This window comes from Mustela erminea, chromosome 9 (genome assembly GCF_009829155.1).
Source record: "Mustela erminea isolate mMusErm1 chromosome 9, mMusErm1.Pri, whole genome shotgun sequence".
NCBI lineage: Eukaryota > Metazoa > Chordata > Mammalia > Carnivora > Mustelidae > Mustela > Mustela erminea.
The window spans coordinates 96348794-96372659 of record NC_045622.1 but is presented as its reverse complement, the minus strand read 5'-3'; the positions used below and the strand labels follow the sequence as shown (position 1 = coordinate 96372659).

Genomic DNA, 23866 nt, shown 5'->3' with positions numbered 1-23866 from the left:
TGCTTCTTTAGTCCATTTGTCCTTTCAATACAAGGTTTGAGTAAAGCTTTTTGGACTTGTATGTGTGTTGTGTTTTATCCCTGTATTATAATTATTATTTTTGTTTTGAGTGAATCTGTTATCATACTTCATTGGTCATTCAAAGGGTTTGCTTTTTGAGTGGGCAGAAATTTTCCTCAAACTTCCCTCACACTTATTCTGTGCTTCTGCAGTAGCATTTCCTTAGCCAGAAGTGAGAGTCCAAGAATGGTAATCAGATCCAGATCTCTTGTATTGTGATAGTGAAGAGCTTTTGTAGGTCAAGAGCTTGGGAATTAGCCATAAAATAGTTTCACTGCCACAGCTTTTTCCCAAGTAGAAAGCTAAAACAGTCTGTCTAGTAGCTGTGTAATTATTCTTATAGACTGTCAAGTTACAGGAACTTGAAAGGACATTACACTTGGACTCGTGAGTGGTGCAGCAGAGTTGTGGACTGAGAGGAAGGAGATAAGAGATTGTAGGCCTCGCTCTAACATTACTCATGACTTAGTCTCTTGGTGCCTTACTTTTAGCTAGTTGATGAATGAGATGATGCATAGGTATCTTGGGTGTATATGTTAAAATAATACATAATGCATACTTAATAGGTAATTTGTTATTTAATTGAATATTAACCTAAAAAATCAGTTTGAAATTTATTCTAAGTTTTGCCTCTATGTATGACCTTGGAAACATTTCTTAACCTGTGGTCTAAAAATAAACAATTGCATCTAAACCTTTTTCAGCAGTAGTGTGACTGAATGGTATTTTGAGCTATTTGGAAGTCGTTTTAGATACAGCAGTGGTCTAACATTATAATATTTTTGTAGAACAGATTTATTTTAGCTGGCTTCCTTACTTTTTCCTCTGTTTCAGCCAGGGTAAAGTCTCTGGAGAGCTCTGAATAATATGAAAGTATAAACATTTGTAGTATGGACTAGATTGAATGAACTATAGTAAGCATCAGATATAGTTCAAATTAATTTTATTAATGTTTCTCTTTGTTGGCAATTTTCTTCACTCTTGAAGCATCAAACCTTGCTGTGTAATGACAGCTCGGTTTCCCATGTCTGTGTTTAAAAAATCCAGAATCCTCTGTCTAATCCTATGCCATATTTCCAGCCACTTAAAGATCATATTTCTCAAGTCTAAAACCAAACTCATCATATTCCTTACCTCTTCTCTACTCCCCAAAAATAAACAATCCAGAACTACTACTGATATTTTTATGTCATTAGCACTGCTGTTCTCCTAGTCACCTAGACTGGAATCTCCGGCTAGACTCTTCCTACTCCCACATCCTTACTTGCTAAGACTTACTGATTCTACCTCTTTAATTAACTTCCTTTAGTACCCCCTGCCCATCCTATCCATTCCTAAGACCCCCATGGCTCCTATTTATCTTTGTCCTAAAGTACTGCAATAATTTCCTATCAAGATTCTATTTTTCCTCTCCCTTTCAATCCATTCTACATAGATTTATCTTTCTGACATAGATAGGATCGTGTCATTGCCTTGCTTCAGTCATCAGCATCTTCTGCTGTTTAGCTTAATATTCACGATTCTACATGATCTGACCCTAGTCTATCTTTTGTCTTAGACTATAGCAAGTGGAGCCATTTATTGTTCCCTGAACATGCTCTGTACTTTCCTATCTCCAAGACTTTGCCTTTCTTTTTTCCTCAGCCTAGAATATCCCCTACTTTGGTGTCTTTGTCTGTTTTTTAAAAATCTCACCTGTCTTTCATCACTGAGTTCAGATGCCATCCTTTCGGTAAGATTTTCACTGACCATCCCTCACGTGCTGGTGGTTAATCCTATTTTGAACTCTGTAACCCTGATTTATCCCTTGCTTAAGGCACTTTCTGCACATAATGTATTTTGTATTATGATTATTTGTTAAGAAGACTTATTTGTACTTCTGTGAACTTAGGTGCATCATGATTTGCCTATAGGGAAATTTAGTGAATGTGAATGCTTAAGGTAAGAGTGGAATAGACTAATTCCTCATTATTAGACCTTGTTATTAGAAAGGACTCTTAATCTGTGCAGCTAGTCTATACATGTAAAATGATCAGTAGCTTGAACAAATCATTCTTATCTTTCTATGTCCTAAGGACTTTTGTTAGTAAACTTTGGGTTTTTTTTCAAAGCTGCTTCTTCTTTTTCTTTTTTTTAAAATTTATTTATTTGCGTGAGAGAGAGAGAGCACAAGCAGGGGGAACTACAGAGGGAAAGGGAGAAGCAGGCTTCCTGCTGAGCAGGGAGCCCGATGCAGAGCTTGATCCCAGGACCTTGGGATCATAACCCGAGCCAAAGGCAGACACCTAACTGACTGAGCCACCCAGGCACCCCTAAAAAGCAGTTTTAATGAAATATAATTTATATACACTCAACCATTTAAAGTGTACAGTTCAATGGCTTATCTAGATTTGTGCAATCATCACCACGGTCAATTTTAAAACATTTTCATTACCCCAAAAAGAAATCCCATACTTCTTAGCCTTTACCCTTTTAATTTCACTTCAGTCCTAGGCAAACACGGATCTACTTTCTGTCTCTAAAGACTTGCCCATTCTGGACATTTCATATAAAAGGAATCATATAATCATGTAGAACTTTGTGTCTAGTTTCTTCTAGGTATAATGTTTTCAAGATTCATCCATGTTATAGCATTTATCAGTACTTCATTTCTTGTGTGTGTGTGTGTGTGTGTGTGTAGAAAAATACATACAACATAAAATTTACCATCTTAACCCTTTTTAAGTATGCAGGTCACTGGTGTCAAATACATTTACTAAACTGTTAAGAACAGGTACTACACTTGATCTTAGCCAAAAGGCTGAGAAGCGATTCAGATACATTCATTATGTTATAGATACATAACCATCATCCATCATCATAATTTTTTTTCATTTTGGAAAACTGAAGCTTTATACTCCATTCCTCAATCCATCCATTCACTGGCAACAGCCATTCTCCTTTATATCTCTGATTTTGACTGCCACTTATGAGTGGAATCATACAGTATTTGTCTCTTTGTGGATGGCTTATCACATTAGCATTGGCCTCAGGACTCATCCAGATTATAGCATATGTCAGAATTTATTTTTAAGGCTAAATAATATTCTCTTTTATGTGTATTCCACTTTTTAGTTATTTTGAATAATGTTGCTATGAAATGAACATGGGTATACAAATATGTCTTTGAGACCCTGCTTTTCAGTTCTTTGGAGCATATACCCAGAAGTGGAATTGCTGGGTCACATAGTAATTCTATTTTTTATTTTTTGAGAAACTGTCATATTGTTTTCCACAGCAACTGTACCATTTTACATTCTTTTTTTTTTTTTTTAAGATTTTATTTATTTATTTGAGAGAATGAGTGATTGAGAGCTAGGACAAGCATCAGGGGGAAGAGCAGAGGGAGAAGGAGAAGCCTTAGCATGGAGCCCATGTTGTCCTGGTCCCAGAACTCTGGTATCATGACCTGAGCCAAAGGCAGATGCTTAACCAAGTGAGCCCCCCACCTCCCATTTTATATTCGTAACAGCATGTGCAAGGGTTTCAATTTCCCCACATCCTTGTCAACACTTGTTTTGTTTTGTTTTGATAATAGCCATCCTAATAGGTGTGAGGTGGTCTCCTAAGGGTTTTGATATGCGTTTCCATAATGATTAATAACGATGAGCATCTCCTAATGTGCTTATTATAAGGCCATTTATAGATCTTCTTTGGCAAAGTATCTAGCTAGTCAAGTCCTTTGCCCATTTTTTAATTGGGTTGTTTATTGTTGAGTTTTAAGAGTTGGTTTTTTTTTTTAGAGTGGCTTAATTCCGTGACCCCAAGATCCTGAGCTGAAATCCAGAATTAGGCACTTAACCAACTGAGTAACCCAGACACCCCTTAGGAGTTCTTTATAGTACTTCATTTCTGTTTATTAGGAATAATATTTCACTGGTATGGACTTACCATATTTTTCTTTTCTGTTCATTAGTAGATGGACATTTGGGTGGTTCCCATTCTTTGGCTATTGTGAATGTTAGTTTGGTTTCAATTTGCTGGGTGTATTGAAAACAGTACTGCATTCCTCTAAAGAAAACATTCCACCTTTAAGTTACCTGAATTTTCATGAAATTGTTACGTTTTATTCTATATGTATTCCATTTTATACTGATTCTGACGCTCTTTATTACTTCCTGTATATATTCTGAATGTTTCCAAGGCCTTTGCTTTCCTTTGTGATAATGGGTAGTTAAAATTTGCAGATAGAGACAAAGTTCACCTTTCAAACAAGTAATGACTTTAATGATTCCTTCTCCAAATGTTCTAGAATTATAGTCAGAAATTTAGAATTCATATGAATTATAGCCATCATAGTCCACCATCCTTTTGTTTTTATTAATCTCAAGGAAAGGTTTTCTTTTTTTTTTTTTAGATTTTATTTATTTATTTATTTTTAAGATTTTTATTTATTTATCAGAGAGAGGGTGGGGGAGAGAGCAAGCACAGGCAGACAGAATGGCAGGCAGAGGCAGAGGGAGAAGCAGGCACCCCGCTGAGCAAGGAGCCCGATGTGGGACTTGATCCCAGGACGCTGGGATCATGACCTGAGCCGAAGGCAGCTGCTCAACCAGCTGAGCCACCCAGGCATCCAGATTTTATTTATTTATTTGACAGATACAGATTACAAGTAGGCAGAGAGGCAGGCAGAGAGAGAGAAAGAGAGGAGGAAGCAGGCTCCCCACTGAGCAGAAAGAGCCTGATGTGAGGCTTGATCCCAAGACCCTGGAATCATGGCCCCAGCTGAAGGCAGAGGCTTTAGCCCACTGAGCCACCCAGGCGCCCCAAGGAAAGATTTTCTTGATCAGTTGGTAGAGCCATCTCAATGGAATGTAGGCTTTGGGGCAGGGTGTCAGTGAGGGGGTTGGATTGCATGAATAATTCCAAATTACAATTATAGTTAAAACTATAGTCATTCCCTTCTTATTCAAAGGCAGGTTAACAGTGTTTTAAAGCCCAGTTGGGGAGTTAGACTTGATTATTAGGCAGCAGCTGATAAGGGATGATACCCCTTTAAATTTTAAATTTATTTATTTTTATTTTCATTTTTTAAGATTTTTATTTATTTATTTCACAGAGAGAGAGAGATCACAGGTAGGCAGAGAGGCAGGTGGGGGTTGGGGGGGAGAAGCAGGCTCCCTGCAGAGCAGAGAGCCCGATGTGGGACTCCATCCCAGGACCCCGAGACCATGACCTGAGCCAAAGGCAGAGGCCCAACCCACTGAGCCACCCAGGCACCCCTAAATTTAAATATCTAAATTACATAAGTCCTTTTGGAGGCAAATGAACTTGTTTTTCATATTATGCTCATTTACTCTTTCTATTTTTTCTCTTTTTCTTTTTTTTAAAGATTTTATTTATTTAGCAGAGAGAGAGAGTACAAGCAGGGGGAGAGTGTGAGGGAAAAGTGGGCTGATTAGAGGCTGGATCCCAGGGTTCTGAGATCATGACCTGAGCCAAAGGCAGATGTTTAACCAAGTGAGCCACCCAGACGCCCCTATTCTATATTTTCTTTCTTTTTTTTTCTCTTTATATTTTAATTGAATTAGGTAATCACAAAGATAAATATTATTTATAAAGTTTTAATAGTTTTCACTATAGATAACCTAGAAACCATATATAATTTGTAAGAATTTCACCAAACTAGGATTCAAGAAATCTCTCCTAGACCAGTCTTTCCTACTTAGATGACCTTAGGTAAGACACTGAACCTTTTATTTTCCTATATGTAAGAAGAGGATAATTAGGGGCACCTGGTGGCTCAGTTGGCACCTGCCTTCAGCTCAGGTCATGATCCCAGGGTCCTGGAATCAAGCCACATATCCGGCTCCCTGCTCAGTGGGAAGCCTGCTTCTCCCTTTCTCTCTGCAGCTCCCCCTGCTTGTGTTCCCTCTCTTGCTATGTCTCTCTGTCAAATAAATTAAAAATCTTAAAAAAAAAAAAAAAGAAGAAGAGGATAATTATATTTGCTTTATCCCATGTTGTTTTTTGTGGTTTTTTGAGCGTTGTGAGAATAGAGATTAATGAGACAAAAAATGCCCTTGCTCAAGGGAATCTTACAGTTTAGTAAGAACAAGCTGCATAACTAAGAATAATATAGAAATGAAAGAAAACTCAGGGAGGTAATAAAACAGTGTGCTTGCACTTATATTGTGAAATACATAGAAGCAGTTAAATGTCTTCCTCACTGGAATCTCAAATAAAAAAAAATTATAAATACTTGTAAAATATAAAATACTATTGAGATATATGATTGGTATGAGCTGTTTTATGTAGGAACTTTGGGACTATTGTAAATAGTGCCCTAAAGTCTGTGAAGAAGCAGGAGATGCATGGTCTTGCCCCCAGATGTTAATTAGACCAAGAAAGATTTAAAAGAAAAAGCAAAAGCCCTAGTTTCAGTTCTTTATTTGGTCAATGTATACATAAAAGTAAAGAAGGTAAAGTGACTATAATAAAACTATAAATTGTCTGTATATTATGTGGGGGTGCCTGGGTGGCTCAGTTGGTTACGTGTCCTCGGGTCTTGGTCTCATGGTCATGAGTTTGAGCCCCGTGTTGAGCTCCACGCCTAGCTTTTAAAAAAAGGCCTATACACTGTGTGTAATGTATTTTATTTTCTTTCCTTTTCTTAGATTATATTTGTAATGATTTGAGAGAGAGATCACAAGCAGGTGGGAATGGTGGAGGGAGAAGCAGACTCCCCCTGAGCAGGGAGCCTGACTTGGGACTTGATCCCGGGACCCTGAGATCATGACCTGAGCTGAAGGCAGACCCTTAACAGACTGAGCCACTCTTCTACATTCACTCTGTAAAACCATTCTTTACACTCCTTATATCTCTAAAATTCATCTGTTTTCCTCTATCTGCACTGCTACTACTATCCTTAGGTTCCAGGCCCCCATCATTCATTTAGACCACTGTATTCTAACTGATTTCCTTCCGTTGTCACTGCCTTCCAAACCATTCTTTATATTGCTTTTTACATGTATAGCATACAATGTTCAAAAATATTAAGTTTGATGGCATATGTAGTATTTCCTATTTACAGTCCTTCAAAGTTTCATTTTACACTTGGGGTAAAGTCCGACTTCCTTAACACTGCTCACAGGTCTGTCCAGGGTTTGATCTTGACTACTTTGCAGCCTGACTTTACACACCCTTGCTTTCTGTGTTGCATTTTATACTTTATAAAGTATACTTTATATACTGAATATATATACTGTATATATTCAGTATACTTTATACTGAACCTTTTCAGTTCCTCAACCCACTATAATAAAAGGAGTTAGAGTAGGTGCTATGGCAGTTTCTAAACTCTTATCTCCATTTCTGTACTTGTCTCCCACAAGTTTGTGAGCCAGCACAAGCTTTTGGACCACATTTTGAGTAGCTTTGAACTATAGTATACACATGGATGAATTTTACAAATGAAATACTGAATGAAAAAAGGAAGTTATGGAAGACAACACAGATAATATTTTTCTAAAGCTCACAAATAAACACAGTTAACTTTGTTGTTTAGGGATGTATGACTGTGACTGTGGCGTAGAACTAAATGGACTTCAGGGAAGTACTTCTGTAGGAAGAAGGATGGGGTAGGAAAGAAATGTACAGGTGCAGTAATATTAATAGTAATAGTGTTCTAATTTTTCGACTGCTGGATGTTAGGTCATTGGGTCAATTTTATTGTAATGCTTCATAATTCATATTGTGTATATTTTCTTGCATATCTAAATTCTAAAGTTAAAATTAAAACAATTATGGGAGAAATTTAGTGGATAAGTTTTTTTTCTTAATATATCAATCCTAGAAGAAGACAAACACAGAGCTAGAGTCCCCAGTGCCACATTTATAAACAATCACTGTATTCACTATTTCAGTGGCTGAGGAAGTTTTGATATGAAGCAAGCCTTTCCTTTTTTTTTTTAATAGAGCGTGCAACTTTTTTTTTTTTTTAAGATTTTTTTTTAATTATTTATTTGTCAGAGAGAGTGAGCACAGGCAGACAGAGCGGCAGGCAGAGACAGAGGGAGAAGCAGGCTCCCTGCTGAGCAGAGAGCCAGATGTGGGACTCGATCCCAGGACGCTGGGATCATGACCTGAGCCGAAGGCAGCTGCTTAACCAGCTGAGCCACCCAGGCGTCCCAAGCCTTTCCTTTGATTAGAAAGAAGCAAAGCCTTAAATACCATTTTTAAAAATTCAGGCAATAAAGTAGTAGAAGCCATTTCGGAAAGCATAACATAATGGCATTTAAATTTTATATGAGACAGTTAGGCTGGATAACCTTTTACTTCATGTTTATAAAAGTGACCAACAAGGAAAAAAGAAGAAGTATTGCAGTAAACTTAAAGAATACTGACAGTCAAATACTGACAGTTCACATTCTCTTGGTTGGAAAATGTTTTGAAGACTTTCATCAAGTATTTGTCTTTAAAAAACAAAAACAAAAAAAACAGGTAAGAGATACTGCCTTTGCAGCTCAAACTTGTGCCAAGAAAGTAACTTTGGAGGTTTTTAACCCAGGCTGCACATTAGAATCACCTGAAAACTTAAAAAAAAAAAACAAAAGAAGAAGAAAAAAATCTATGGAGATGAAATTTACATAAAATTAACTCTTTTAAAGTGAACAATTCAGTTGCATTTTGTATAGTCACAGTGTTGTGCCAGCACCTCCTCTATCTAGTTTCAAAACACTTTCATCATATCACAGTGAAACTCCTTACCCATTAAGCAGTTAACTTCTTATTTCCCAGTCTCTCCAACTACTAGCAACCCTAGTCTGCATTCTATCTCCAAGGATTGATCTGTTCTGGACATTTCATATAAATGGAATCCTCCAACATGGGACTTTTTTTGTGTTTGGCTTCTTTCACTTAACATGTTTATGAAGTTCAACCGTGTGGTAGCCTGTGTACCAGTACTTCATTCCCTTTTATGGCTGAATAATAGTCCATTGTAATTACACCTCAGAATTTATTCATCCATTGATGGAAATTTGAGCTGTTTATTGCTTCAAGTGAGCAGCGCCACTATGAATATGCATGTGCATGTACTTGCTGGAGTACCTGTTTTCATTTTTTGGGTTGCAGAGCTGTATGATAATTCCATGTTTAACTTTTTAAGGAACCACCAAATTGGTTTACGTGATGGACGTACTATTTTCCATTCACTTGGGGAACTCCAAAAATACACAGAGCTAATAATGTTTATTGTATTTTACAGACATATTAGTGTACAGTTACTTGAAATTTTTAAAAAGATGGATCATGGGATGCCTGGATGGCTCAGTTGGTTGAGCGTCTGCCCTCGGCTCAGGTCATGATCCCAGGGTCCTGGAATTGAGCCCCACATTGGGCTCGCTGCTCCAAAGGGAGCCTGCTTCTCCCTCTGCCTGCAGCTCCCCTTGCTTGTGTTCTCTGTCAAATAAATAAATAAAATCTTAAAAAAAAAAAAAAGATGGATCATTCACTAAAGAGTTTGAGAAGCACTGTATAGTTCTTTCATTTAAATTGCCATATAATATTGCACTCAATATACCACTATTCATACATTTCTGATGAATTTGTAAAATGCTTTAAGCTTCTGGCTTTTATGAACAACATTGCTGTGAATATCTAGTATAAGATCTTCTGAAAGAAGTTGGTATCAATTTTTAACGTAGATACCTAGCAATGAAGTAGAGTATGTACATCTCCAACTTGGGTAATGCTTTATACTTTATAAGCTGTTGTACTATTTAATAATATTGTTAATACTATTAGTAGTAGTACTATTATTACTTTTTACTATACTACTTTATAAACTGCTGTACTAATTTATCTTCCACCATTGCTGCAGAATCTCTACTAAAGTTTGATTCATTCTCTAAAACACACAGCTGTTGTTCTCAAGGTTCCAGGGGTTTTGGAGAGAAGTCTTAATGAAAATTCGCTTACTCTAATAAGTGTAATTCTTCCACTATATAGTTTTCACTGGGATATTCCCTACATGTTGATGGGAGGGAACAGGATATAAAGAAAGAGGCATAGACTGAATCATAATGTGATTCCAGTTTTGTATTTCAGACAAGTTGCATAAATTTTATGAGCCTAGTGTGTAGAGAAAATATCGTTCTTTGATGTAGTTGCTGTTAGTACAAAGTGAATCATCAAGTTTAGCAAGAACACAGCACCCGATTCATAGTAGACACCATCAAAGTACATATTCATTAAACAAGTATTTATTGAAGGTTTATTTTATGTCGCATTGGGACTGGAAATGGAGAGATGAACAGGATCCCTTCTATGTTATATATAATACTGAACAATAGGAAACAATCTAAATGTCCAGTATTAAGATTGGTAATTTTGGTATATTTATAAAATGAAGTGCTATGTAACCTTTAAACATCATGTTCTCAAACATGGGAAAATGTTTGTGGCTATGTAAAAAAAAAAGATTACAAGAGGATTATCCCTGTCTCTTTCATATAATTTATATACTGCATGTTCATTGAAAAACCTCCAGGGGCATCTGGGTGGCACAGTTGGTTAAGCCTTGAACTCTTGGTTTGGGCTCAGATCATGACCTCCTGTGCCCATCTCACCCCCACTAAGTAAATAAATAAATATTTAAAGAAAAGACTCTGGAAGGATTCATACACTTCAGTGTTCATCATCATTAATAATTGGTGGTAAATTGTTTTAATACTGTACTTCCGTACGTATTTTGTTTAACTTCCAAATTTTCTGCAGTTGACATACATTACTTTCATAATCAGAAAAGAAAGGTGTTATCTAAATGAATAGCATAAAATTGTTAAAGGAATGTTGACTATAAACCTAACTAAAAAATGATATAAAGTTTATAAAGGAATGGTTCATTTAGGGGTTTAATTTTTTATTAGTTTATGTAATCATACTGTCTAGAGTCATAATTACCAGAATTAGGTAGACAGCTGGAAAACACTGAGATTTTTACATATTGATTATTTTCTAAAGGAATTTTAGGTTAACGTATGTATGACTTTCTTTGAAACTCTTTTCTTGCCCTGTTAAAGGCCAGGAAACTCAGCTCTTTTATCCTGGCTTTGTCACATACCTAGGAAGTTCCTATTTGGGAAAATATATAAGTGTCTTGTCTTTTTTTTTTTTTTTTTTTTTTTTAGGTTTTATTTATTTAAGTAATTTCTACACCAAGTGTAGGGCTTGAATTCACATCCCTGAGATTAAGAGTCGCATGCTCTACAGACTAAGCCAGACAAGGTGCCCCTCATTTAGATTTTTTTTTATGTTAATTTCATGGGGTTTTTTTCTCTCTCTTTTTTTTTTAGATTTTATTTATTTATTTGACAGACAGAGATCACAAGTAGGCAGAGAGAGAGGGGGAATCAGGCTCCCTGCTGAGCAAAGAGCCCGATGTGGGGCTCTATCCCAGAACCCTGGGATCACGACCTGAGCCGAAGGCAGAGGCTTTAACCCACTGAGCCACCCAGGCTCCCCATAGATTTTTTTCGTTACCTTTTTTCTTTCACTTTTTAAATGTTCGATTAATGGAATTAAATGGGCATTTGACCAAAGAAAGAGCTTTTTTACTCTTACTGGTATATGCGTGCTAAAATAATAATCTCAGAAAAGTCATTTTGTCTTACAAGACAGCTTGATTGTAAACTTAACTAGGTACCGATTTCTCTCTGACCAGGAATTACTCTTAATTTGAGGAGAAACTGGAAGCACAATGGGAGATGACAGTGAGTGGATGAAATTGCCGGTTGATCAGAAATGTGAACACAAGGTAAGACTTTCCTGGAATTCAGATTTCAGTGTCATTGGCTTGTTTTTTCAGCCGTTGACCCTCTGTGGTACAGTATAGAGTTGCCCTGATGATTACACGACACTGCTGAGAAGCAACATGCTTTGGAGACAGTTGCAGTAGGGATGATTTCTCACTTTTTTTAAAGATTTTATTTGAGAGAGAAAGAGGTCACATGCTCAAGTGAGTGGGGTGGGGGGTAAATCTCAAGCAGATGACGTGCTGATCACAGAGCCTGACATGGGGCTCCATCTCACAAGGCTGAGATCATGAACTGAGCTGAAATCAGGAGTCGGGATGGTCGCTTAACTGCCTGAGGAACCTAGGTGCCCTTGATATGTCATTTTTAAATCGTTACATCTTTAATTTTAATTTACCTATTACAAAAAAGGAAGAACTAATACTTGGATACAAAGTGAGATACGTTTATAGTGACCTGTTAGGAACTCTAGATGGCCTTGAATGAATATTGCAAATAAAAAAAAAGTTTATAAACTAACCAAAAAAAGTTTATAAACTAATCTTCTTTGAAAACTCTGAATTTCTTAGCCTTTTTTTGTTTCTAATCATGGGGTCCTGTATTCCGATTTACCTGGTAGAGGGCAGTCATCCCACCCCACCCCCAATTAACAGAAGATAATAATATCATTAAATTGTGTTTTGTTTCAAAATTCTTTTCTTTTAGCTCTGGAAAGCAAGGTTAAGTGGGTATGAAGAGGCCCTGAAGATCTTCCAGAAAATAAAGGATGAAAAGAGCCCAGAATGGTCCAAATTTTTAGGACTGATTAAAAAATTTGTGACTGATTCCAACGCAGTGGTTCAGTTGAAAGGATTAGAAGCTGCACTTGTTTATGTTGAAAATGCCCATGTAGCAGGAAAGTAAGTTGTTTCTTTCCAGCTATTCTGGTAAAACCCTTGTCTGGTGCTGCATCAATTAATATATGTATGTTTGTGGATCCTTGTCCTTAGTTATTAGCACTTTTAGAAGATAATAATTTTCTTACTTTCATAGCTCCTTGGTACTTGTTTTTCATTTGGTTCTTATCTACTCTCAGAAATCTAAATGGAACATGAGATCTCTAAAGAACAAATTAGAATTGAAATACCTTAAGGTTTGATGAGCAAGTTTCCTTTGGAGCCTTCCATATGGGAATTAACTTTAAACCAGAGGGAAAAATCTCTACTAAGTTTTAGAGGAAACTTCAGGGTGTTAGCAAAGGAATTAACAGAATTTGAGTGGAAAGCATTTGGATAGTACAAAAATCTCTTTCTACAAGGCTTCCCAGCAAGGTGATCTAAGAAACATGTCTTTCTGTGGTGATTAGGCATTTTTACCTCTTAGGAGAGGTGTTGCTAATTAAACAGCCTCTCTGACTCCTGGCCAGTTGGACTTGTGCTGCAAATGATCCAGGCTTCTAATCACCCACTCTCCCATACCTCAGAAACCTGGTTTTCTAATGCTAGTCTTAATGTCATTGAAAGGAACCCTCCATAAAAAGGGGGTGGGGGCTCAACTTAATTGCACGAGAAATATATACTTGACTTACTTCAAAGATTATACCAATAAAGACAATCATTAACCTGACAGTTTTGTTAACAGTATTACTGAGTTTCCCTTGCCATTAGTGAAAATGTTGCTTTTTTTTAAATTGCATTTTTCTTCTGATGCCAGAAACTTTTTTGATGAATACATGTAGCCCCAACCCACTCAGTTTCTCTGAGTTCCAATGGTACAGGTTTTATTTAATTTAGAAAAAAATTCAAAGTAGTAAAGTTACTATAAAATCTTGCCAAGGAATCAGGAGCAGCCCTTTGTTATTAAAGGTACATATCCATCTCCTCTGTGAAGAAATTCTCTTGTTCTAAGAAATGTTTAAAATGACCTTTTAAAAATTTTTCAAAAAAGCAAGAACTCTGTAATCCTATTTTTTTGAAAAATACATCTGTATGGATGTCTATCTGCTCTTGCTTGTAGAGCGATAAATCTGGAAGGATGGGTACCAAATAGTTGAAAGTAGTTTTCTCAGGATAATAGAATGTCAAAGGATTTTTGCTTTTTTATTTGAATTTTTCTACATTTATAAAGGGAAGATAAGGTTCTGTGTCATTGCCTGGTGTGACATGTCTTAAACTTTTATGGTTTGTGTAGGTTTGTCTTTCATGTTCTTGAACATAAATGAAAAAAACTCATTTACTTTATTTCTAAGCCTTTTAAAAAGTATTTGTCACGCCCCCCCATGACCTTTTCTAGTTCTTTCTACTAAAGTGTGTTTTTGAGTGTAGTGGTGGTTGTTTGTACTCTATATTACAGAACCACAGGTGAAGTTGTGTCGGGTGTTGTAAGTAAAGTGTTCAACCAACCCAAAGCCAAAGCCAAGGAGCTAGGCATTGAGATTTGTCTAATGTACATAGAGATTGAGAAAGCCGAGGCTGTGCAAGAGGAGCTCCTAAAAGGCCTGGACAACAAGAACCCCAAGATAGTAGTGGCCTGCATAGAAACACTGAGGAAAGCCTTAAGGTAAGACTTGTTGCTTTAGTTCTCTGCCCTAGAATATCTCAACTAAGTTTGAGTTCCTGGCTTAAACAGAAATGAAAACTGCTGGACTTGGTGTGCCACACCAACCAGGAAAATTGACCTGGGAAAGTTAAAGTCATTCCTCAAGTGTGGCACTTTCTATTCAGTAATCTTAGCCTTCAAGTGGTGGTGCATAGTTATTTTATCTAAATCCCCTTCTAATGAAGATGAACAGGGGAGATTTCTGACCTGTTTTCAAATTAGGAATTGGCCTTTTCATGGAAAAACACTCCTCGGGATATTTAAAGCTTGTTATCCTCAAGCATATGTACAAACTTTGAAATGTTGGCTAAAGATTATTTATTTGCTAAAGCAGACCTTTGTTTTGATGCCTTTTTGTTTTTTGTTTTGATGCCTTTTTATTAAAGTAGAAGTAAATGCTCTATGCCTTTAAATAGAACCACAGCAATAGCAAATAGAAAGTAATTTTTACTCTTGTGCAGTAAGTTATTTTCAACGCAAAAATTTCTTGTTGTTTGGCAGTGAAGTTTTTCATGAATGAAATCTCTTTCAGGAACAAGTGGCTGTAATTTGCTATGGAACTCTGACTTAGACAAACCACTGTTTTGTTCCGATTTGGCAGCCCTTCTAATCTGATATCCTGTCCCCATTACTATCCACATGAGAAACTTTAGAAAGCAGCTCTAGTGAAATCCTAAATGTGTGACCTATGAGAGTGAAGACCATCCCAACTCAGCTCCCTTGCAATTTTGTGTATGACCTACTTCTTGGAGAAGATGCTTCCTTAGGTGTTTATCTTATGTAGAAATACCCAAATTCCTAAATTTTGTTAAATGATCCTGAAATTATAAGTTTTAAACTTTTACATTGTCTTTTGCTTGGTTCATAAATTTCTTTTATAAAATTTGTTTTCACTTAGATTTTTGTGTAATAAATATTTCCTCATTTCAAGCCTAGTACAGTATAGTGGGTGTGGTTTTATGAGTAGTAAATAGTGTGTTCAATCTGTCATCTTAGAAATTTATTGATTGACTTGGTTATCAGGACTATGCTTATCTCAGGGTGCCTGGCGGGCTGGGTTTTGAGTTCAAGCCCCATGTTGGGTGTAGCGATTACTTAAAAATAAAATCTAAAAAAATTTTTAAAGACTATGCTTATCTCCATAGATATGTTCTGTCCTTAGTAATGGATCTCTTAATAAAAATGTGTATTATGCTATAATCAGCCTTTAAAGATTTTATTTTTATTTGAGAGAGAGAACATGAGCAGGGGGTGGGGTAGAGGGAGAAGGAGAGGCAGACTCCCCACTGAGCAGGGAGCTCAACATGGGTCTTAGTCCCAGGATCCTGAGATCATGATCTGAGCCAAAAGGCAGAGGCAGATGCTTAACTGACCAAGCCACCTAGGAACCCCTGTAATCTGCCTTTAAACTAGAAGTTGGTTTTTTTTTTTTAAAGACTTTATTTATTTGACAGAGAAAGAGATCACAAGTTGGCAGAGAAGCAGGTAGGGAGAAAGGGGGAAGCAGGCTCCCTGCTCGGCAGAGAGCCTGATGCAGGGCTCAATCCCAGGACCCTGAGGTCATGACCTGAGCCGAAGGCAGAAGGTTAACCCACTGAGCCACCCAGGTGCCCCAAAACTAGAAGTATCTAATTCAGAATGCTGTAAATTCTAATTATTTTACTTCTAAGCTGACTGGGAAAATAAGTATAGAAAAAGAGCAAGTTAGGTCTTCCTTCAGATGTTGTAGTTTAGTTCCATCCCTGTGTGATTCTTTATTTGTCCTAAGGCATCTCAGAATCTATCGTAGAAATTAGATAGCTCTCTGGGACCTTCAAGAACCTTGAGGCCAAGGGTGCCTGGGTGGCTCAGTCTGTTAGGCATCGCCTTTGGCTCAGGTCATGATCTCAGGGTCCTGGAATCAAGTCCTGCATCAGGCTCCCTGCTTAGTGTGAGGCCAGCTTCTCCCTCTCTCACTCCCCCTGCTTGTATTCCCTCTCTCACTGTGTCTCTGTCAAATAAATAAAATCTTAAAAAGAAAAGAACCTTGAGGCCAAACTGTTCAATCCTAAATTCCAGAGCTTCCCCAGAGTACTCAAACTACTTGTGTTTATGAGAGCTTCAGGAAATGAGAAATGTTCTGTGGCCCCTAAAGCAGGCTTCTAGAACCCATAGGTGGTTTTCTTTCTTTCTTTATTTCTTTTGTAAGATTTTATTTATGAGAGAGAGAGAAAATGAGCTAGCACGTGCAGAGGGGAAAGGGCAGAAAGAGAGGAAGAAGCAGACTCCTTTGAGCAGGGAGTCCTACTTGGGCCTCGTGATCCCAGGACCCCGAGATCATGACCTGAGCCAAAGGCAGATGCTTAACCACCTAAGCCACCCAGGCGCTCCATGGGTGGTTTTCTATAGTAATATATTTAGTAACCAGATTAAGTTTTGTTGAGTTATCTGTTTCCCATGTGGACCTCTTCTGTAGGTTTGTCTTCCATCTTTCACTAGGCCAGGATAGTGAAACAAAAAAATCGGATAATTTAAAATTTTAAAGGAAGACTCCAAGATCCCTGATGTTAGGTTCTTCAGGCATAGTGTGGAGTGTCCTGTTTCATAACCCTAAGTTCTTATTTTTCCTTTAGTCTTAAAGGTCAACTGAGCCAAATTAAAATGTTCTTTTCTATTAAAGGGGATTTTAAAGGAAATCTTGGAGATCATCTTGTTTATTTTCATGTTATGATATCTGTATTTAAACTATATAACCACATTTCTTTTTAAATATCATTTCTGAAGGAGAATATTTTCTGTCTCCTCTAGCCTTTTGGAGTATGTCAGTAGCTATTACTAAAATTTTTTGTTGCATTTGTGTACAGGAGATAAATTTATACACATTAGATAAATAAATAATGTAGTAGATAAATAAGTTGACCGTTGAACACCACAGGGGTTGGGGTACTAGCCCCCATGCAGTCAAAAATCTGTGTATAAATTTTGACTTCCCCAAAACCTAACTACTAATAGTCCACTGTTGACTGGAAGCCTTAGAGATAACCTGAATAATCAATTAACATATTCTGTATGTTATCTGTAGTATATACTGTATTCTTGTAATAAAGTAAGCTAGAGAGAAGAAAATGTTATTATAACATAAGGAAGAGAAAATACATTTACATTTTACAGTACTGTACTGTAAAATGCCTATGTCTGAGTGGACCCACACAGTTTGAACCTCGGATGTTCAAGGGTCAACTGTATATGAGTTCTGCTACAGAATGTTGGTATTGTTTCATAACCGAATCCCTCTTGCTCCCGAATTTGTTATGCAGAAATGTTAACAGTGACTCAGAAAGCTAAATTTGGCCAGTTAGGAACTTAAAAATATAAAATGTAACAAATATATAAGGTTAAAGGTACTGCCTCTTTAAAAGAAGTCAGAATGCAACTGTTTTCCCCGTGAAAAACTGAAGCAAAGAGAGATATAGGTTGCCTGGAGTTATGGCTGATAAGCTTCGAAGTCAAGTGTGAAACACATGCTGCCGGGATTAGTGATCTGTCAAGTTGAATGAACCACCTTAATCATAAGAACTAATAAAAATTTACTGCAAGGGGCGACCGGGTGGCTCAGTCCTTAAGCTTCTGCCCTTCGTTCAGGTCATGATCCCAGCGTCCTGGGATTGAGTCCCGCATTGGACTTCGTAGAAAGCCTGCTTCTCCCTCTCCCATTCCCCCTACTTGTGTTCCCTGTCTCTCTCTGTGTCAAAGAAATGAATAAAATCTTTACAAACAAAACAAAAAAACTTACTGCAATTAAATTTCACTCATCTAAATATTTAGATTTTAGTCATCTAAATAAATTGATTTATCTTTTTAATCTTCTATATGTATATACATATATATTTAAGATGTTATACAGGTTTGGTCCTTTATAGATTTGAATTATCCCTAACCTGATTACATAGGTTAGTTTTAAGATTTTTATATTCTGGACCCCAGGCATTAAATAACATTCTTAGAAGAGTGATATCTAAACATAGATGTTAGAAATTCCTTTTTTCCCCCCTGCCTTAAAAAAAGCTCAACTATTACTATATAATAAGTACAGAAGTATGTTTGAGTGAATGAAAGCTAACGCTGCCCAAATATATTGAATGTTGATGAGTTTGGTTTTTTTCCATCCAATGTTTTATTTCTAGTGAATTTGGTTCCAAAATCATCTTGCTTAAGCCAATTATCAAAGTGTTGCCAAAACTCTTTGAGTCTCGAGAAAAAGCTGTTCGAGATGAAGCAAAACTAATTGCTGTGGAGATTTACAGATGGATTCGCGATGCTCTGAGACCCCCATTACAAAATATAAACTCTGTCCAGGTGAGGCACAAGGTTTTTTGGTTGTCTTTGCATAAGACTAATATGACGGTGTTTCCTTCCTGTTGTTGATATTCTGTCCTTAAAATTACTATTTTTCGTTCTTAATTTTGAAATCAGTTTTTTTTTTCTTCTGAGCATAGATGTCTCTGATTTTATTTTGTCCTCTCAAGTTAAATACCATGCATTCAGTGATTCCTGCACGTCAGTTTTGAGTCTGTAGCAATTTAAAAGATCCCATATAATGCTGTTGGGTGGCAGAACTTAATATCTGTTTGGACAACATGCATTTTACCTGTTTTTTATTATAATTGGTTTTAGAGACATTATCTGATATAAATATATCTGAAGTCATGAACTAATTAGTGTCCTAAAAAGTGGATTTTACTTTTTTTCTAACTGCTTAGACATACATCTTCAGTAGTAATATGTCAGTTTATGTTACCAAGGTATAATTTTTTAAATTTAAATTCAGTTAATTATCATATATATTATTTGTTTCAGGGATACAGGTCTATGATTCATCAGTCTTATATAATACCCAGTGCTCGTTACAACACATACCCTCCCCAGTGTCCATAACCCCAGTTACCCTACCCATCCATCCCCCTCCCCTCCAGCAACCTTCAGATCGTTTCCTAAGATTGAGAATCTCTTATGGTTTGTCTTCCTCTCTGGTTTCTTGTTTCATTTTCTCCAAATGTATACACTTTAAATGTGTCCCTCCTTTTTGGACTGTTAGAACCACATAAATAAGAAATTAGGTTCTGATGTTAGTAAATATAAATGTTAAGTATGTTCTCTAAAGGTGAGGATGTAGGTATGTTTTAAAAAATATTTTATGATATTTGTAGTTGAAAGAACTAGAAGAAGAATGGGTCAAATTGCCAACAGGTACTCCTAAACCAAGTCGATTCCTGCGTTCCCAGCAAGAACTAGAAGCTAAATTGGAACAGCAACAGTCAGCTGGTGGCGATGCTGAGGGAGGTAAGCCAGTTTTAAACACCGGTTTCTGTGAAAATTAGCAAGAACACCCCTACCTCAAGAACCTATGTTTACTAGGCACATTTTGTAGGACTGCCATTTAACAACAAAATATCAGTCATTTATAGCATTAATAACTGATTCCTTCTATATCAAGATTTCATCAGGGTGTGAAAGGAGTGATAACTATTTGCTAAGTAAAAATCTTCCATTCATTTTTAAGGTTTGTTTTGTTTTTCCCCTGGAAGGTGGTGACGATGGTGATGAGGTGCCACAGATAGACGCTTACGAGCTTTTGGAAGCAGTAGAAATTCTTTCCAAACTTCCCAAAGACTTTTATGACAAAATTGTAAGTAATGGTAACCTTCTTTCATTTATTTCATTTAAAATAATTCCTTGATTATAATTAGATTGTTCTGCTGAGCCCTTTTCCTAGTACACCGCTTTGCACCCCGTATCTTCTCTAGTAGTGTCAGTCAGTCCCCGTACTACTGTGTATGTATACCTACTACAGCACTTTCTTTTTAACACATCTGGCCAAAACCGAGATCATTATTCTTGCCTTCTCCTTTTTACTCATTGTCTCTCTGGTTTTATCTTTAAATATCTGTCAAATTCGGGTGCCTGGGTGGCTCAGTGGGTTAAAGCCTCTGCCTTTGGCTCAGGTCGTGATCCTAGGGTCCTGGGATCGAGCCCTGCATCGGGCTCTCTGCTTGGCGGGGAGCCTGCTTCCTCCTCTCTCTCTCTCTGCCTGCCTCTCAGCCTACCTGTGATCTCTGTCTGTCAAATTAATAAATAAAATCTTTAAAAAAAAAAAAATCTGTCAAATTCATCTTTTTCACTCCATCCCACTGCCACTACTTTACCCCAGGGTTCCTTGATCTTGGCACTGTTGACATTTTTTGCCGGATAATTCTTGGTTCGGGGGGGCTTTTCTGTGCTCTGGAGGATGTTTAGTAATATCTCTGCCGTTTACCCGCCAGATATCAGTAATACCATTCCTCAAGTCTGACAACCAAAAATGTCTCCAGACTATGCTAAATATACCCCAAGAGACACAATTATCCCCAACTAAGAAACAGTCTTATCCCAGCCACCATCATCTCTTGCCCTACGTGCCATGGTAGTCTTCTTGTAAGACTCCCTGTCTCTGCTTTTGTCTCTTTCCCATCACATTTCCCAGTGTAATCAAAGCTGTCATTTTTGAAAATAAAAATCTGCCCATATCATTGCTTCACTGAAATCCTTCCAGTGGCTTCCATGAGATTAATATGTCTGAAGTTATCCTATAGCCATCGAGGCCACCTAAGGCACCTTTGAAGTCCCTGCTTACCTTGCCAGCCTTACCGTCTCTAATTCCTCTCACTCCGTGCTCCTGTCATCCTGCACTTCTGCCAAAATCACGTGTGCCACACTCACCACCCCCCAGACTCTGGACTTTAATATATGCTGTTACTTCTGCCTGTAACATTCTCCTGAGTCACCCCATAATATTTCTTCATCCTCTAGATCTCACCTTAAGGATCACTTTCAGGGGAGATCCTAGCTGGCAGCCTAAAGTAAAGTAGGTTGAGTCCTCTTGCTATAATACCAAAGCAGCTTGAACTTCTCTTTTCATAATGGTCATGACTTAGTAGTTATTTAGTGCAGATTTTCCTAGCTCTGCTGGCAAGCTCCTTCAGTCCCCCATTAACTTCTGATTAACAAATACTTGATAAATTAAACTACACTGTCATCTTCTCCAGAGTGGCAAGTTTGTCACCTTTGTTGTATCCCCAATTCTTTCAGATAGTGGGAATGCAAAATTACCGAATGATTGCTTGATCTCTAGTGGAGTATTTTCTACTTTGTGGCCATAAAACAAAACAATCAGCATTGTACCACCAACGTATAAAATTGATCACCAGGATTAGAGCAATTTTGGTTGTTGGTCATATGATTGTCTTTTTCTGATCTCTTTAATGTTATCAGTATGGAAATTCCTTTCTCCTGTAGTTGTGCCACTATGAGATATGCTAGAAACACTTTCTAGCAATGTTTCCTGTTTAAGACTTGCTTACTAGCATTTGCCTAGAAAGTGAGAAGGAAGTCTATGGCATCCCATTCTTTTGCTTACAGAGCCTTAGGTTTATGAAATGTTATGAAAATACTTAACCATTTATGGACAGAATTTTATATATATAAGCAAAATATTCTGATGGGCTGCCCAGATTTGCAGTTTTGTTTTTTAACCAGTTTTTTTAAAAAAACTTTCTGAAAACAAAAAATAATTATATATCTTTGAATTAGGAGCATGCAAGAAATAGACTTATTTTTTTTATTTTGCCTCCTAATTACTGTTCTATGAGTAACTCATTCTGTGTATTGCAGGAGGCAAAAAAATGGCAAGAGAGGAAGGAAGCTCTGGAGGCTGTGGAAGTACTAGTGAAAAACCCCAAACTGGAAGCAGGCGATTATGCAGATTTAGTCAAAGCATTAAAGAAGGTAAGTGAGGGGACGCCTGGGTGGCTCAGTCGGTTAAGCCGCTGCCTTCAGCTCAGGTCATGATCCCAGGGTCTTGGGATCGAGTTCTGAATCAGGCTCCTTGCTCGACAGGGAGCCTTCTTCCCTCTCTGCCTTTGCCTGCCACTCTGCCTACGTGTGTGTGCATGCGTGTGCGCTCTCTCTCTCTGACAAATAAATAAATAAATAAAATCTTTTAAAAAGAAGAGGAGGAAGAAAAGTGGGAAGAGTGTCAACATTGGTAACCTGACAACAGACCAGGCCTTTGAGTTTCTCCCCATCAGTCATCTTTTTTTATCACAACTACATTTCCATTTAAGGAACACTATCAGTCGTTTTATAATTATAGGCTTACCCTTGTAAAGGATTGTTTAAAATGCCTGCCCTAGGTTAGTTTGGAGGGATTGATTTTCAGTCTTTATTTATTATCATTTTGCTTTATGCTGTCTAGTAGCATATACGAATCTCAAGAAAAAGAGGGTCTTGGTGATGTAGAACCAAATATTCCAATTTTATAGTTCTGTAGGGTGAACTATTTAAATTGGCTCTATTTAATGGGACAGATGTTAAGTATGAAGAACATTTTCCCATTAGATAACAAATGATCTCACATTGTATATCTGCATGTAAAGTGAAGGATGTGTGGTCATAATAAAGCAGACAAGTGTTGGGGTGCCTGGGTGGCTCAGTAGGTTAAAGCCTCTGCCTTCAGCTCAGGTCATGGTCCCAGAGTCCTGGGATCGAACCCTGCATCGGGCTCTCTGCTCGGCAGGGAGCCTGCTTCCCTTCCTCTCTCTCTGCCTGCTTGTGATATCTGTCAAATAAATAAATAAAGTCTTTGAAAAAAAAAAAAGCAGGCAAGTGCTAAGTAAGAAAGAAATGCTTTTAGGAAATACTTCTTTGTTTTTGCTTCTGGCTGATAAATTTGTATGTAGTGGCTTTTCATAAAATCTGAAAGTATAGATCAAATACTGCTGGTATAGTTATATAGTTGAAGAACAAACTCTAAAGATATATTCTTGAATAGAGAAAATTTTTTAATTTGCTTCTTCGGCCTAAAATTACAGAGGATTAGAATGGTGTGGGGAGTTAATCTCTAGTTGTATGCACATGTATGTACAGTAATTCTCATTATTCATAGTAGCCATGTTTTTTTGTTTTTGTTTTTTTCTTTTAAGATTTTATTTATTTATTTGACAGAAATCACAAGTAGACGGAGAGGCAGACAGAGAGAGAGAGAGAGAGAGGGAAGCAGGCTCCCTGCCGAGCAGAGAGCCCGATGCGGGACTCGATCCCAGGACCCTGAGATCATGACCCGAGCCGAAGGCAGCGGCTTAACGCACTGAGCCACCCAGGCGCCCCCAGTAGCCATGTTTTTTAAAGTCACCGCAACACTGAGTTAGTGAATACTGACCCAATTGCTGCTAAAGAAACACAGGGCTAGGGTTCTCCAACTCTTTGGTCTCAACATTTTCATCCATCAGTCAATACATAACTTGTTTTATTCTCTTTGAAGAGGTCTCAATATATATTATTGATCCATTAACACTGAATTCATGGCCAACAGCACCATAACTCATGCTTGAACAAAGCTTATCTAACACAAGTAATTTCTG

The 23866-nt window shown here is 37.4% G+C and overlaps 1 protein-coding gene and 1 pseudogene across 3 annotated transcripts in view; one reads left to right on the top strand and one right to left on the bottom strand.

Moving 5' to 3' along the window:
• CKAP5 (cytoskeleton associated protein 5) overlaps positions 1 to 23866 on the top strand; it is a 106406-nt gene that overhangs the window by 25710 nt on the left and 56830 nt on the right. For all 3 annotated transcript variants that reach the window (XM_032360499.1, XM_032360501.1, XM_032360500.1), the window contains exons 2-8: positions 11765 to 11857; positions 12561 to 12754; positions 14187 to 14393; positions 18596 to 18767; positions 19619 to 19751; positions 19997 to 20097; positions 22119 to 22232. In XM_032360499.1, the coding sequence (XP_032216390.1) occupies positions 11801 to 11857; positions 12561 to 12754; positions 14187 to 14393; positions 18596 to 18767; positions 19619 to 19751; positions 19997 to 20097; positions 22119 to 22232 (978 nt within the window). In that variant the 5' untranslated portion in view covers positions 11765 to 11800. The remainder of the gene's footprint in view (positions 1 to 11764; positions 11858 to 12560; positions 12755 to 14186; positions 14394 to 18595; positions 18768 to 19618; positions 19752 to 19996; positions 20098 to 22118; positions 22233 to 23866) is intronic.
• On the bottom strand, positions 2728 to 2872 carry LOC116600504 (annotated as a pseudogene).